At 49.3% G+C, this 13,222-nt stretch overlaps 1 protein-coding gene across 15 annotated transcripts in view; it reads right to left on the bottom strand.

Moving 5' to 3' along the window:
• LOC106574620 (inositol polyphosphate-4-phosphatase type I A-like) overlaps positions 1 to 13,222 on the bottom strand; it is a 48,294-nt gene that overhangs the window by 7,016 nt on the left and 28,056 nt on the right. For 3 of the 15 annotated variants that reach the window (XM_045697776.1, XM_045697783.1, XM_045697778.1), the window contains exons 2-23: positions 12,169 to 12,389; positions 11,877 to 11,921; positions 11,680 to 11,798; positions 11,107 to 11,223; positions 10,793 to 10,872; positions 9,321 to 9,435; positions 9,085 to 9,175; positions 8,356 to 8,503; positions 7,914 to 8,044; positions 7,654 to 7,758; positions 7,460 to 7,568; positions 6,772 to 6,789; positions 5,766 to 5,952; positions 4,351 to 4,569; positions 3,778 to 4,087; positions 3,361 to 3,393; positions 2,903 to 3,075; positions 2,065 to 2,188; positions 1,716 to 1,983; positions 1,541 to 1,638; positions 1,263 to 1,375; positions 934 to 1,088 (exon numbers count right to left, since the gene is read on the bottom strand). In XM_045697776.1, the coding sequence (XP_045553732.1) occupies positions 934 to 1,088; positions 1,263 to 1,375; positions 1,541 to 1,638; positions 1,716 to 1,983; positions 2,065 to 2,188; positions 2,903 to 3,075; positions 3,361 to 3,393; positions 3,778 to 4,087; positions 4,351 to 4,569; positions 5,766 to 5,952; positions 6,772 to 6,789; positions 7,460 to 7,568; positions 7,654 to 7,758; positions 7,914 to 8,044; positions 8,356 to 8,503; positions 9,085 to 9,175; positions 9,321 to 9,435; positions 10,793 to 10,872; positions 11,107 to 11,223; positions 11,680 to 11,798; positions 11,877 to 11,921; positions 12,169 to 12,274 (2,864 nt within the window). In that variant the 5' untranslated portion in view covers positions 12,275 to 12,389. Of the gene's footprint in view, positions 1 to 933; positions 1,089 to 1,262; positions 1,376 to 1,540; positions 1,639 to 1,715; positions 1,984 to 2,064; positions 2,189 to 2,902; positions 3,076 to 3,360; positions 3,394 to 3,777; positions 4,088 to 4,350; positions 4,570 to 5,765; positions 5,953 to 6,771; positions 6,790 to 7,459; positions 7,569 to 7,653; positions 7,759 to 7,913; positions 8,045 to 8,355; positions 8,504 to 9,084; positions 9,176 to 9,320; positions 9,436 to 10,582; positions 10,601 to 10,792; positions 10,873 to 11,106; positions 11,224 to 11,679; positions 11,799 to 11,876; positions 11,922 to 12,168; positions 12,390 to 13,222 lie in introns of all 15 variants that reach the window. The other 12 variants (XM_045697786.1, XM_045697788.1, XM_045697782.1 and 9 more) reach the window with 10 other exon arrangements.

Raw genomic sequence — 13,222 nt, 5'->3', positions numbered from 1 at the left:
AACATTACGGTTTGGGCCACAGCCAGTGGAATGGAACGGGAAAAGAAGACCCATTCAGCCAGTAATGAACCCAAACAAGGATAAGAAACACCCCAAATTAAAAACGGATAAAGGAAATCATTCCAACCAAAACATGAAAAATGATAGACAAATACATTGTCATAAAAGAGGAAGAGAAAGAGAGAAAGGAGAAAATTAAGAGAAATGTTCTGCATCTTTAGGAAAGAAAAGATCAAGAGGTAAGAAGAGAAGACAGTGATGATTCTCCATGTTCATACCACAGACAACAGATATGGGGGGGTTGTGCTCCAATCCATTTCATTTCAGTCAAGTCATTGAATTTGGATTTACTTCCTGAACAGCTGGTGGGGTGGGGGAAGGTATGCCAGCCTCAAGCCATGCACTTAAAATTCCCCATACCAAATAGGAACAGGAAGTGGGCAGGTGAAGAGAGGAGCGAGAGACCATGCAGGAAGCTGCAGCCAGCATTACATTACTACCCAACAGATCTTTCACATAACCTACTGTACTCTACAGGGCTTCCGTTCTGGGAGTCGTCACATCCTTACACAAGGTTTCTGTTCCTTCTACCCTCCTTCACTTCGTCTAGCCCTTCTTATCTTCTCAGCAAGCAGTGTCAGAGAACAGGGGGATGGGGTTGGAGGAGAGCTGGATAGGGGGATGATGTGGGGGTATGGATAGCGAGCTCTGTCGTCATGGGGGAGCATTCTCCACAAACTGGCTGGACAGACTGACAAGCAGATGCTGCGTGAGGAACCAATGCTAATTACAGAGAATTAAAACACAACTTTTATATTTTATTATTTTTTTAAATGGAGGAGAGGGGACCCTGTAGTTGGCACTGTCCCGGCATATGGAGCGAGCAATATGTGTGTGTTTCATTTTAGTTCAGGCAGTGGGCTGGACACCTACCTGCGCATGCAGTCGAGGGCCTGGGAGAAGACCTGTGGGGCCATGCCATGTTCGTGCTGTAGGATCAGACACTGCTCCAGGGTGACGGACATGGCCGTGCGGTCCTTAGCGCTCTTACAGCTGGTGAAACGTACGCCGTTCAGACGACGACAGATCTGGGGAGGAGAGATACCAGGAAATAATAGACCGCAGGCTGCTCACTACAAAATGATTCTTCAGGCCTGCTCTGGATCCTCATTAGTAACATCCATACAGAATGAAATGGACTGGACTCAAAAGGATCATCTCCAATAATTCATTCATGGCCCTGCAGCGAAAAATGGGCCTACCTCTGCTGCCTGCCACAGGATGTCTACGTTCTTGTTCTTCCTGGCGTGGACGTTCTGTCCCAGGAACCTCAGCAGTTCTGGTAGACACGTCTGGGAACGGGACCTGGGCAGGCCTGAGACCAGCGGGGATGTTATAGGCTACATCTTAACAATATTCTCCATATAGGGCCATTTACTTCAGGTAGGACCATATAGGGCCATTTACTTCAGTTAGGACCATATAGCGCCATTTACTTCAGGTAGGACCATATAGGGCCATTTACTTTATGGTGACTTACAGTCCTCAGGTAGGACCTCCTTGAACTGTTGATAGTAGGAGTTGAGTCTGGCCAGACTCTCTAGGTTAATGATCTCCTGCAGAGACGTGTCTCCAAACCTGTCACAAACAGGAGACATGTCAACAATACAGGGACATCACCACTCTGCATCTCTATCATTCCTTCCCCCGCTCACTTCTCTGCCAGCGTCTGCTGTTCGTTGATTCCCACGTTGAAGAGCACCGGCTGGACACGCAGCAGCATGCCGTTCTGGATCTCCCGCGGCAAAGCGTCAAACATGGTCTCCGGCAACGGGATGCGGACGTTGAAGCCATCCCGGTTGCCGGTGATGACCGGCAGCATGTCGGGGGAGGAGCTGGAGGTTGCCTGGGTCACCTTGAAGGTGACGTTCCGTAGGTCCATGATGCCAACCGACATGTCCTCCAACATGGACAGCTCCTCACCTGGGAGGTATGTGAGAGAGTGAACAATTATTAAACAGAGAGAGAGAATGAGAGAAAGAGAGAGGAGAGTGTGTACTTTACCGTAGGTGCTGAGCAGAGACTCAAACTGGGCCAGCAGGCCGATGGTGTAGAGCTGCCTGAGGAAGCCATCGTCACGGAGACAGTTCCTCAGCTTGATGATGAAGCCACAGATGAGGGCAGTGAGCTGGAGAGAGATATTAACATTAACACTGAGTGTACAAAACATTAGGAACACCTGCTCTTTCCATGACAGACTGACTAGGTGAAAACTATGATCCCTTATTGATGTCACTTATTAAATCCACTTCAAATCAGTGTAGATGAAGGGGAGGAGACAGGTTAAAGAAGGATTTTTAAGCATTGAGACATGGATTGTGTACGTGTGCCATTCAGAGGGTGAATGGGCAAGACAGATTTAAGTGCCTTTGAACGGGGTATGATAGTAGGTGCCAGTTGCACCGGTTTGAGTGTGTCAAGAACTGCAACGCTGCTGTGTTTTCACATTCAACAGTTTCCCCTGTGTATCAAGAAGGGTCCACCACACAAAGGCCATCCAGCCAACTTGACAACTATGGGAAGTATTGGAGTCAACATGGGCCAGCATCCCTGTGGAACGCTTTCCACACCTTGTAGTCCATCCCCTGACAAATTGAGACTTATGAGGGCAAAAGGGGGTGCAACTCAATAGTAGGAATTGTTCCTAATTTTGGTATACTCGGTGTATATTAAACACTCAACATTTACTTACATTTAAATTTACACACATTCTACCTCACTGCTTGTGTGCGTGTGTGTGTGTGTACGCGCATGTGTGTTTGCTAATGGGTGTCCGTGCACACGTGTATATGAATCTGCGTGTGCGCGCACGTCAGTATGTGTGCATGTGTCCTGTGCTGACCGTCTGGCAGAATACCACGTCTCGTCTGTACTGCAGGGACAGGTCCATGGCGATGGTAGGAGCACTGTCCTGCATCAACAGGAACACCATGGAGCTCTTAGCCTTGTCACTCATCATAGCCACACACTCTGTCAGCGTGGTGAGGAGAGGGTACAGCGCCTCGCTCCACTCCCCTGAGCCACACACAAAAACAGAAAGACACACACAGTAACACACACACTATGTACTCTTCTGCATTGAAAGCATCCTGAGAGACCCTTGAACTGCTGCTGCAACTCCTTCATATAATGTGAGACAATAACATGTGAAAACACATTGGATTTTAAGTCCATTTCTGATAAGGTATTAGAAACAGATGTCATATATAGAGCTAGACGAAGCAGTAGCACTGAGCTGGGCTGCAGCTAGAAGCAGTCAGAGAGACGGGACAGAAGCAGGGGAGAGGACAGAGCTCTTACCTGGGAACGCCTCCTCGCCACTGGGGCTGCCATCTGGAAGGGGTGGAGGTGCCACATGCATGGTTAGGGAGCGCCATCAGCAACATGGCAGACAGCACACACAGTACAGTAAGCACATAATAAGCTAGCTGGCTACAGTACATAGGCTGAGCTGGCGTCTAGGAGGCCACAGCAACGGGACTTTGGCTGGCCTCCAGAATCCAACAAGCACTGACAGACCTACCTAACACAGAGAAAAATGAACCATTCACAAAAAGGAAATATACATCTTTGGAATGTTTAAGAATTTTTTTTGCACAAAAACAAGGTAGGCCAATTCTAATAGGTTGAGATATGATGAATATGAACGCAGTTTGATGATAGGACAAATGTGCATGACAAAGCAAAAAAGCAAGTGAAGTGAAGAAAGAAACCTACATGGGTTTGCGTCAGGGCTGGGTGGGCATGCATGAGTCAGATTCAGGGTGAGAGGAGGCAGGAGGGAGGATGATGATGATGATGGTGAGGAAGGTAGTGATGGTGAAGGCTCCTCCTGGGTCATGCATTCGGGGTTGATCCAGAATGCCCTGGTACTCTGGTTACCTTTTTTACTGCTGCCGCCCTGCTGGTGACCTGGGGTAGTGTCCCCCTGGCTGCTGTCGCCAGGCAGACGGTCCTTCTGAAGGAGTTTGTCCACCCGCTGGATGATACACTCCAGACTCTTGTCTACATTTACCCACACCTTCTCCTGGGGGGAGGGAATGAAGAGGGGAGGAGGAATACAACAGAGAAGAACAGTGTGGGGGAAGGGAGAGAAGGGTGGAAGAGAGGAGAAGAGAGGAGAAACAGGAGAAGAGAATAAACAAAAGCTAATAAAATCTGATGGACCAACAAACCAAACAACAAATCCCTCAGTAAACACACTGCTTTCTTCCCTACATACTGGAACTGGATTTAAGTGCTCCTAAACCACTAAGGCTAAACTGGACCTGTGAACCCCCTTTGCCTTACCCACTCCTCCTCGTGCCAGTCGACGTGCAGCGAGGAGCGGCTGTTGCATCCGCTCCACTTGGCCAGCAGCGTGTCCTGGTCGTTGCGCAGGACTACTTGATCGGTGGCGTCGGCGGAGGGTGACGCCTTGGAGGCGATGTACTCAGGGCGCGCCGCGTTCAGCGCCTGGATGGCCGAGGCCAGCAGTTTGCAGTCGCACTCCGTCACCAGCTGGCGAGTCTGAGGGTAAAGGTCATACGAACCACACAGCGGGAATTGAGCCAAGCAAGAGAGGCCGTTCTGTATTCTCTTCCGTCCACATGATGACAAATAATATATCAATCTTTTTGGGTTTATGACTGAAGACAAAATACACACCCCACCAAGGTCAGTAAAACAGCACAAACAGACCTGGTACCAGGCCAGGGGCTCTCCCTCACCAACAGACCTGGTACCAGGCCAGGGGCTCTCCCTCACCTACAGACCTGGTACCAGGCCAGGGGCTCTCCCTCACCTACAGACCTGGTACCAGGCCAGGGGCTCTCCCTCACCTACAGACCTGGTACCAGGCCAGGGGCTCTCCCTCACCTACAGACCTGGTACCAGGCCAGGGGCTCTCCCTCACCAACAGACCTGGTACCAGGCCAGGGGCTCTCCCTCACCAACAGACCTGGTACCAGGCCAGGGGCTCTCCCTCACCAACAGACCTGGTACCAGGCCAGGGGCTCTCCCTCACCTACAGACCTGGTACCAGGCCAGGGGCTCTCCCTCACCAACAGACCTGGTACCAGGCCAGGGGCTCTCCCTCACCAACAGACCTGGTACCAGGCCAGAGGCTCTCCTTCACCTACAGACCTGGTACCAGGCCAGGGGCTCTCCCTCACCAACAGACCTGGTACCAGGCCAGGGGCTCTCCTTCCCCAACAGACCTGGTACCAGGCCAGGGGCTCTCCCTCCCCAACAGACCTGGTACCAGGCCAGGGGCTCTCCTTCCCCAACAGACCTGGTACCAGGCCAGGGGCTCTCCTTCCCCAACAGACCTGGTACCAGGCCAGGGGCTCTCCTTCCCCAACAGACCTGGTACCAGGCCAGGGGCTCTCCTTCCCCAACAGACCTGGTACCAGGCCAGGGGCTCTCCTTCCCCAACAGACCTGGTACCAGGCTAGAGGCTCTCCTTCCCCAACAGACCTGGTACCAGGCCAGGGGCTCTCCTTCCCCAACAGACCTGGTACCAGGCTAGAGGCTCTCCAACAACAGACCTGGTACCAGGCTAGAGGCTCTCCTTCACCAACAGACCTGGTACCAGGCTAGAGGCTCTCCTTCAACAACAGACCTGGTACCAGGCTAGAGGCTCTCCCTCACCAACAGACCAGGTACCAGGCTAGAGGCTCTCCTTCCCCAACAGACCTGGTACCAGGCTAGAGGCTCTCCCTCACCTTATCAGCCAGGATGGCGAGGGTCCTCTCCAGACCGTTGGCAGAGCGGTCCTTGGCGGCGCGGGACAGCCTCTCAGCATAGTAGCTGACCTGGGTCTTCAGGGTGTTGATGTGGGAGATGATCTCCTTGGCCCGGACAATGTCCTGGGGGATGTACACTATAGACTGACAGCTGGACAGGGCACTGCTGCAGAGACGGACAGGGTGGGGTGTTAAGAGAACACAGCATTTACCCTGAGTCACTCATACAGTAGTCACACAGACAGTAGTCACAGACACACAGACAGTAGTCACAGACACACAGACAGTAGTCACAGACACACAGACAGTAGTCACAGACACATACAGAGACAGTAGACGCAGACAGTAGACGCAGACAGTAGATGCAGATGTGTAGACAAAGATGGTAAGAGCACACACAGGAACGTGAGACTGAATGTGCACTGCATTCTGGGAACTGAAGGAGATTGTATTTCTGCAACATTCTCTCACACTGCTTGACAGATTACACACCTGGCTGCATACAATACATATCTGAATAATTCAACTCTGTTAGAATATCCTACTCTGCAGTTCTGGGACTGAGCGGAGCATCCACATCCGCATGCACAAGCCTGTCCCTTACCTGGGAACACAGACAACACTACCTAGACATCATAGAACCAGATATTCAGAGTCCAGCAGACTCTGTTTAAGATGTACAATGCTATTGTTATGGATCTGTCGGTCTCTGTAGTTCTATGCCTCTGAAACCCCATAGCAAGCACTCTACTGTAGATCACCCTCTGTCCATATACAGTAGCTTACGATGGTAACTCACAGGCGGCCATTGTGGATTCACACTTAGTGGTGAAACACAGGTAGGTGACTGAGTGACTCAGCCTTACAGCTAAACAACAAACTCAGTGACGGCGAGCAAACAATTATTTCCGTGCAGAAAGAACCAAACAAACAGTGGGGAGAATAAAATGACTAAAGAAAAGAATCAGAGTACATAGGAACTCACCATTCTTCCTCATAAACGCTGATTAGAAAATAAAGATGCAATTGGAAAAAATTAAAAAGCCAGAAAACTGAAAATCATCTTTGAAATATATAATATAATTAACGGGAAATGCCAAGGCTAAAAGCAGCATAGCATGTAGTGTACAATGAGAAAACAGACAGGAAGTCGGCCGTCAGAATCATGCAGATCACGGATCATGCAGTAGCACAGGAACAAGGGAAAACAGACGTACATGGATTTGATAAATGAAGCATTGCATTTGACAGTATGTTGCGGGGTATCATTCATTAACCACAGAAATAATATTCTCAGGACCTGATTCTCAACTGTATAATGACGTTAAATGTTTAGACGAAAGCAGTGGTTTGTGTTTAATTCTGGTATTCATTCTGCCTAATGGTTAAAACCTGTTAAAACACTGTAAACATATTTCGATGTAGTCCAACGTTCCAATACCATTTTAAAAAGGGATGGGGAGAGGTACAAGGGTGTTTCTCTACCAAAAGACTTGATTAGAAATGTGTCCGTTAAAAACAAGAGACCTAAAAAGCCAAGCTCATACACAGCCAGATAATCAGTCAGTAGGGTTGTTAGCTGAAAAAATGTGATAAGATTAGTGAGCGTTGGCAGCAAGAAGGATACCACAGTTCCACCTGGGTTCCACCTCTTTGTGAGGTTCTGTACTCACTGTTTCTTAGCCTCCTCGAACTTGGTGATTTGCTTGCGCAGGCCGCTGTTCTTGAAGCCCTGGCAGTGGGCGGCGGGAGCCCCGATAGTCACCACGTCATACGTGTGGTCTGGGGGAACATAAATATTAAGGCCAAAGTGGAGAGCTGCATGAACAGCTAGGAGGGGAAAAACAGGGAATGGGGCTCAGCTCACCAAAGCCAGACTCATCCTGCACCCTCATCCTCTGGACATGAAGGTTGGTGGGTATGAACTCCAGCTTCCTCTCTGCCTTCAGGTTACTGGCCTTGAACGACGGACCTGGAGGAACGATCAGAGAAAAGAGAGGGGTGGAATAATCCTACTGTCTATCATATTAAACCACAAACCAAGCACCTTAGACATCGTTATCTGAGGCTGAAATAAGTTAGTGTGTTACCTGTAGTCGTGTGTGTGTGTGTGTGTACTGTACTAACCCGTGTAGTTGGTGAGGTCAGAGAGAGTCTCCTGGTAGGCGAGGATGATGTTCTGGTACTGAGTGACTATCTGTCGTCGAAGGTTCTCCCAGCATGGTGACAACTCTCCCAGCTCCTCCAGCTCACAAACCCTGAACACACACACTTCGGCAACTTAGGCATTAAGTGACCTTTTATTAATGCATATTCAAAAAAATCCATGGACCCGGTAATAAATGTGCATGTCTGTGTGTGTATATATGTCTGTGTGTGAATATGTCTGTGTGTGTGTGTGAGAATATGTGTGTCTGTGTGTCTGTATATATATATATATGTCTGTGTGTGCGTGTGTGTGTGTGTGTGTGTGTGTGTGTGTGTGTATATATATATATGTGTGTGTGTGTGTGTGTGTGTATATATATATATGTCTGTGTGTGTGTGTGTGTGTGTGTTAGTAGTGTACCTGACAGCGTCCTCCTCGAGCAGCAGTTTGACATACTGTCTGGGGATGTTGAGAGACAACACACTTTCAGCCATCTGTTCAAGCACCCGCAGGTGGTGACCGTCCGTGGTGGGGAAACGGTACATTCTGGACATGGTTCCTCCAAACACTGAGACACACACAGACACAAAGTCATCTAACACAATCTCTGAATCATTTCTTTTGCTCCACAGTTGAGTAATAAATGATAAAGGACCTGCATATTTCAAAAGGTCCTATTTTGTCTCTGTGATGATTTAAAGTGTAAGAGAAGCATGTGAAAAATTATTTCCTTCCCAGAGGACAATAAGCCATTCCACTGTATACAGATGTCTGTCTCCACACACACACACACACACACACACACACACACCTGAGAGCGGTGACTAAGAAAAGCAACACTCTCACTGAGCGTACGGGTAATGACATTACTCAGTGAAACCTGCTAACATCCAGCCATGAGGGACGGATCGGATGGATGTCCAATCAAATCATTTAGAGGTGCAGAAATCATTTTTTACAACAGAATCACATTAGGTGAAATGTTACGGAGGATGATACCGAACTGCATTTGTCTCAGGTGACACTTATGAAACATTGGCGCCTGCTTACAAAGCGTCTCAGTGGGGGAGACAGACTCTTCTAGTGGGCTTTGGTAGAGGTGGTGCCAGTGGGCTGAGATAATGGGACAGACCCAGATGTCCCTCCTACCTGATGTCAGCAGGGTGTCTTTGCATAAAGATGCATATTTGGCTCTGACACCCATGGATTCTGTCAGGCTCTCATCCACCGGAAGCACGGTCTGTGGCACACAGGGATAGAAGAGTCACACATGCAGGATGCACACACACACACACACACACGACCCTGGCCACGGTCTCACAGGTCACGGGTGTCTGACATTTGGTGTCAGCGGGAGGGATCCGGCGGAAGTCTCGGAAGCTCACCCTGCCGCTGATGGTGTCTGGTAACCTGGCAACAGGCAGAGTCCTCTGGTCCCTCTTCTCCTCTATCTGCCAGGCCATGATGGTGATGTTCCCCACGTGCTTGTTCTCTGCAGATCTGTTCATCCATAACACATCAATAGGGCTGTCAACGGCGTCAAGCAGCAACGATCAAACAGCAAAAAACTATGACAGACCCAATCTAGCTGAAAAATGTATAGGCTTCATATTTACATTACTATGGAGTCATACATTTAAGCATCCTCTTCGGTTATAAGACAATAATAATTTGGGTGCTATTTCACACGTGTGAATTAGATTAGACTCCTCCTGAGACCCCGCTCACAGAGTGGGGTCACGGCCAGGGTCAGCCTTGGATAATTAAAGAATGAAACAGAATTAGTGAGCGTTGGCAGCCAGCAGGACACACCTGATACAACATTGTTCCAGGGTTGATTAGGGTTAAGTGCCTTGCTCAAGGGCACATAGATTTTGTTTTACCTTGCCGGCTCAGGTTACTGGCACAGCGCTCCAACCGCTAGGCTACCTGCTGCCTTACCAAAGGCATGGCATATTCTATTTAACTAGGTAAGTCATTTAACAACAAATTCTTATTTTACAATGACGGCCTACCCCGGCAACGCTGGGCCAATTGTGCGCCACCCTATGGGACTCCCAATCACGGCCTATTGTGATAGAGCCTGGATTCAAACCAGGGTGTCTGTAGTGACACCCCTAGCACTGAGATGCAGTGCCTTAGACCACTGCACCATTAGGGAGCAATTATAATCATAATGACAAATTAATCCTGTCTGATTCAATTCCATTGTTGGGACTGATCAGAGAGGTGTTTATGGTGTAACCTGTCTGTCCCTCATACCTCAGGGCCAGGTGTAACCTGTCTGTCCCTCATACCTCAGGGCCAGGTGTAACCTGTCTGTCCCTCATACCTCAGGGCCAGGTGTAACCTGTCTGTCCCTCATACCTCAGGGCCAGGTGTAACCTGTCTGTCCCTCATACCTCAGGGCCAGGTGTAACCTGTCTGTCCCTCATACCTCAGGGCCAGGTGTAACCTGTCTGTCCCTCATACCTCAGGGCCAGGTGTAACCTGTCTGTCCCTCATACCTCAGGGCCAGGTGTAACCTGTCTGTCCCTCATACCTCAGGGCCAGGTGTAACCTGTCTGTCCCTCATACCTCAGGGCCAGGTGTAACCTGTCTGTCCCTCATACCTCAGGGCCAGGTGTAACCTGTCTGTCCCTCATACCTCAGGGTCAGGTGTAACCTGTCTGTCCCTCATACCTCAGGGTCAGGTGTAACCTGTCTGTCCCTCATACCTCAGGGTCAGGTGTAACCTGTCTGTCCCTCATACCTCAGGGTCAGGTGTAACCTGTCTGTCCCTCATACCTCAGGGTCAGGTGTAACCTGTCTGTCCCTCATACCTCAGGGTCAGGTGTAACCTGTCTGTCTCTCATACCTCAGGGTCAGGTGTAACCTGTGGTTCTTCTCCTGCAGCAACTCCTTCACAGGAAACAGAGCTGAGCCCAATAAATACATCTAGGTCAGGAGAAAGAGAGAAAGCGAGAGAATAAAAAGAGAGAAAGCGAGGGAGGGAGTGAGCGAGAAAGGATACAGAAACAGACGTCTAAGAAAACAACACTCCCAAGGTGGCTGGTGAGGGAAGGGAGGTGATGAAAGGAATGGGACTGACCTAGTAGTTTATTATCTGATGTGACCAGGACATATTACTTGGTGTTCTAATGTCATCTTATCTAATATCATTCTACTCACCGTGCCCTGAGAGCGGTCTTTGACGTCGTACACAGACAGCTTGACCTGCGTCTGCTGGTTGATCAGAGAGTCCAGGAAGAAGGCTATGCTGCTCAGGAATATAGGGTTATTGGTGCCCTGTAGGGGAAAGCAATCAATCCATGAAGCTCTCATTGTTGCTTCATCTAAACTGTACACATACAGAAAGATATTAGTTAACAACATTGTAAAATCATGTTTTATTGTCACATACAATCTGCTGCACCTATCTGGTGTAGTAGATTGTGTTGTTTTACAGGGTCAGCCATAGTAGTACGGCGCCCCTGGAGCAAATTGGGGTTAAGTGCCTTGCTTAAAGGTACATCGACAGATTCTTCACCTTGTCGGCTTGGGTATTGGAACCAGTGACCTTTCAGTTCCTGGTTCAAACTTTGAACCACTAGGCTACCTGTCGGATAACAACATTCTACAATCATATAGGAACACAACAGTGCAGTGCAATGGAGCGACGGCCCCAGGGGGCAGAGGGGCGACGGCCCCAGGGGGCAGAGGGGCGACGGCCCCAGGGGGCAGAGGGATGATGGTCTGTCTCACCTCGATGATCTCAGTCTGGGCGTGTTTGGTCCAGAAGGCCTGGGGAGGGGTGGTGCAGCTCACGGCCACAAAGCTGTTGGGTTTCCGCTCCAGAGCTGGGGTCACCAACTCATTACAGGCTGGGGAGGGAGGGACACAGCACGTTGGAACAAGAAATGAAAGACAAATTCCTATAGAAGTTAATTTACTGTACTCACCCACACTGAACTCTAGAACAGGCTCATCTGGATCCTGGCTGTTCCCTACAGAACAGCAAAGTAGCATTAGCTCATACAAGTCATTTTCCACTAATTCAGTTGGCAGAAATGAAAGGACAACAGTGATAAAACCATGTCGGTGTACCTTGATTTATAGACTGGATAAACAGGATGTGTACAAGACAGGAAGTAATTCCATTGCCAATTGTTCATCACAGGGTCTCTCATATTGTTTGTTTCCTTGATATTGTCTGTGTCCAACACACAACAAGCAACCCTTTTCCATTCTCACCTGCGAGCGCCAGGCCAATCATCTCAGAGGAGAGGTCAAAGGTGTTGGCCCGGTACACTGACCAGGGTCTCTGGTGGCGGGGGCTACGCTCTCTAGCCTCCGACATCCTGATCCTGCTGGCCTTCTCCAGGGGGGAGGAGAGGCACAGGTGGTGGCGGTGAGAACACACACACCCTTGTACTGAGCCACTCCACGGCCCCGCCTGGGCCTTCCTCTACGAGCTGAGAGGAGGAGGGAGAAAGAGGGACAATGATACACATAAGGGACCACACCAATTGTACTTCCATTCACATCCCTCTCCCTCTCCTCCCTCTCTGTACCTCCCCTTCACCTTCTCCGCTCACATTTCACTTTTGGTGCAGGAGCACTGCAGGCTGTGGAGGTGGCTGGACTCCCAGAGGAGAGGCTAGTCCACATACAAAGAGAGAGGGATGGACAGAAATATATAGAGAGAGACAGGGATGGAGGGACATCGATAGAGAGAGCAGCACGTGTCTGTGAACATGCAGTTACATATCATTACTCTGCTTCAGCAGCATCCCGAGGGCACTGCATCTCTCTCTCTGCTGCACAATCTGCTCTCAACCACATCTGACAAATTAGCTTATGTGTGTGTGCGCACACACACACACACACACACACACACACACACACACACACACACACACACACACACACACACACGCGTCCGTCTGTCCCTCAGTGTGCGTCTATATGTGTACTGGAGTCTGACTTCCTAGCAAGGCCTTCGTCCATGGAGTCCTAAATTATTCATAGATTTCAGAGTTTTGATACATCGGATGCATTGTCTTTGTTTGGGCACAAAGTGTTCAACATGAAGTAAACACAGACTGCCAGCAGAACTGCCAGCAGAAAGGAACAAGCTCTGAATACGACAAAGTTATTCGTCCTGTTTACACAATGGTCTCCCGTTATTTCATAACTGTTGCTTACAATTTCACACTATTATTTCAAGGTGCACTTTATCACATTAATTCAGAGAGAAGCTGCGATGGAGTAGGTGTCAAATCACACATATTTCAACCCGTGTGTC

This window comes from Salmo salar, chromosome ssa16 (genome assembly GCF_905237065.1).
Source record: "Salmo salar chromosome ssa16, Ssal_v3.1, whole genome shotgun sequence".
Lineage (NCBI taxonomy): Eukaryota > Metazoa > Chordata > Actinopteri > Salmoniformes > Salmonidae > Salmo > Salmo salar.
This window is presented reverse-complemented; position numbering and strand designations above follow the sequence as displayed.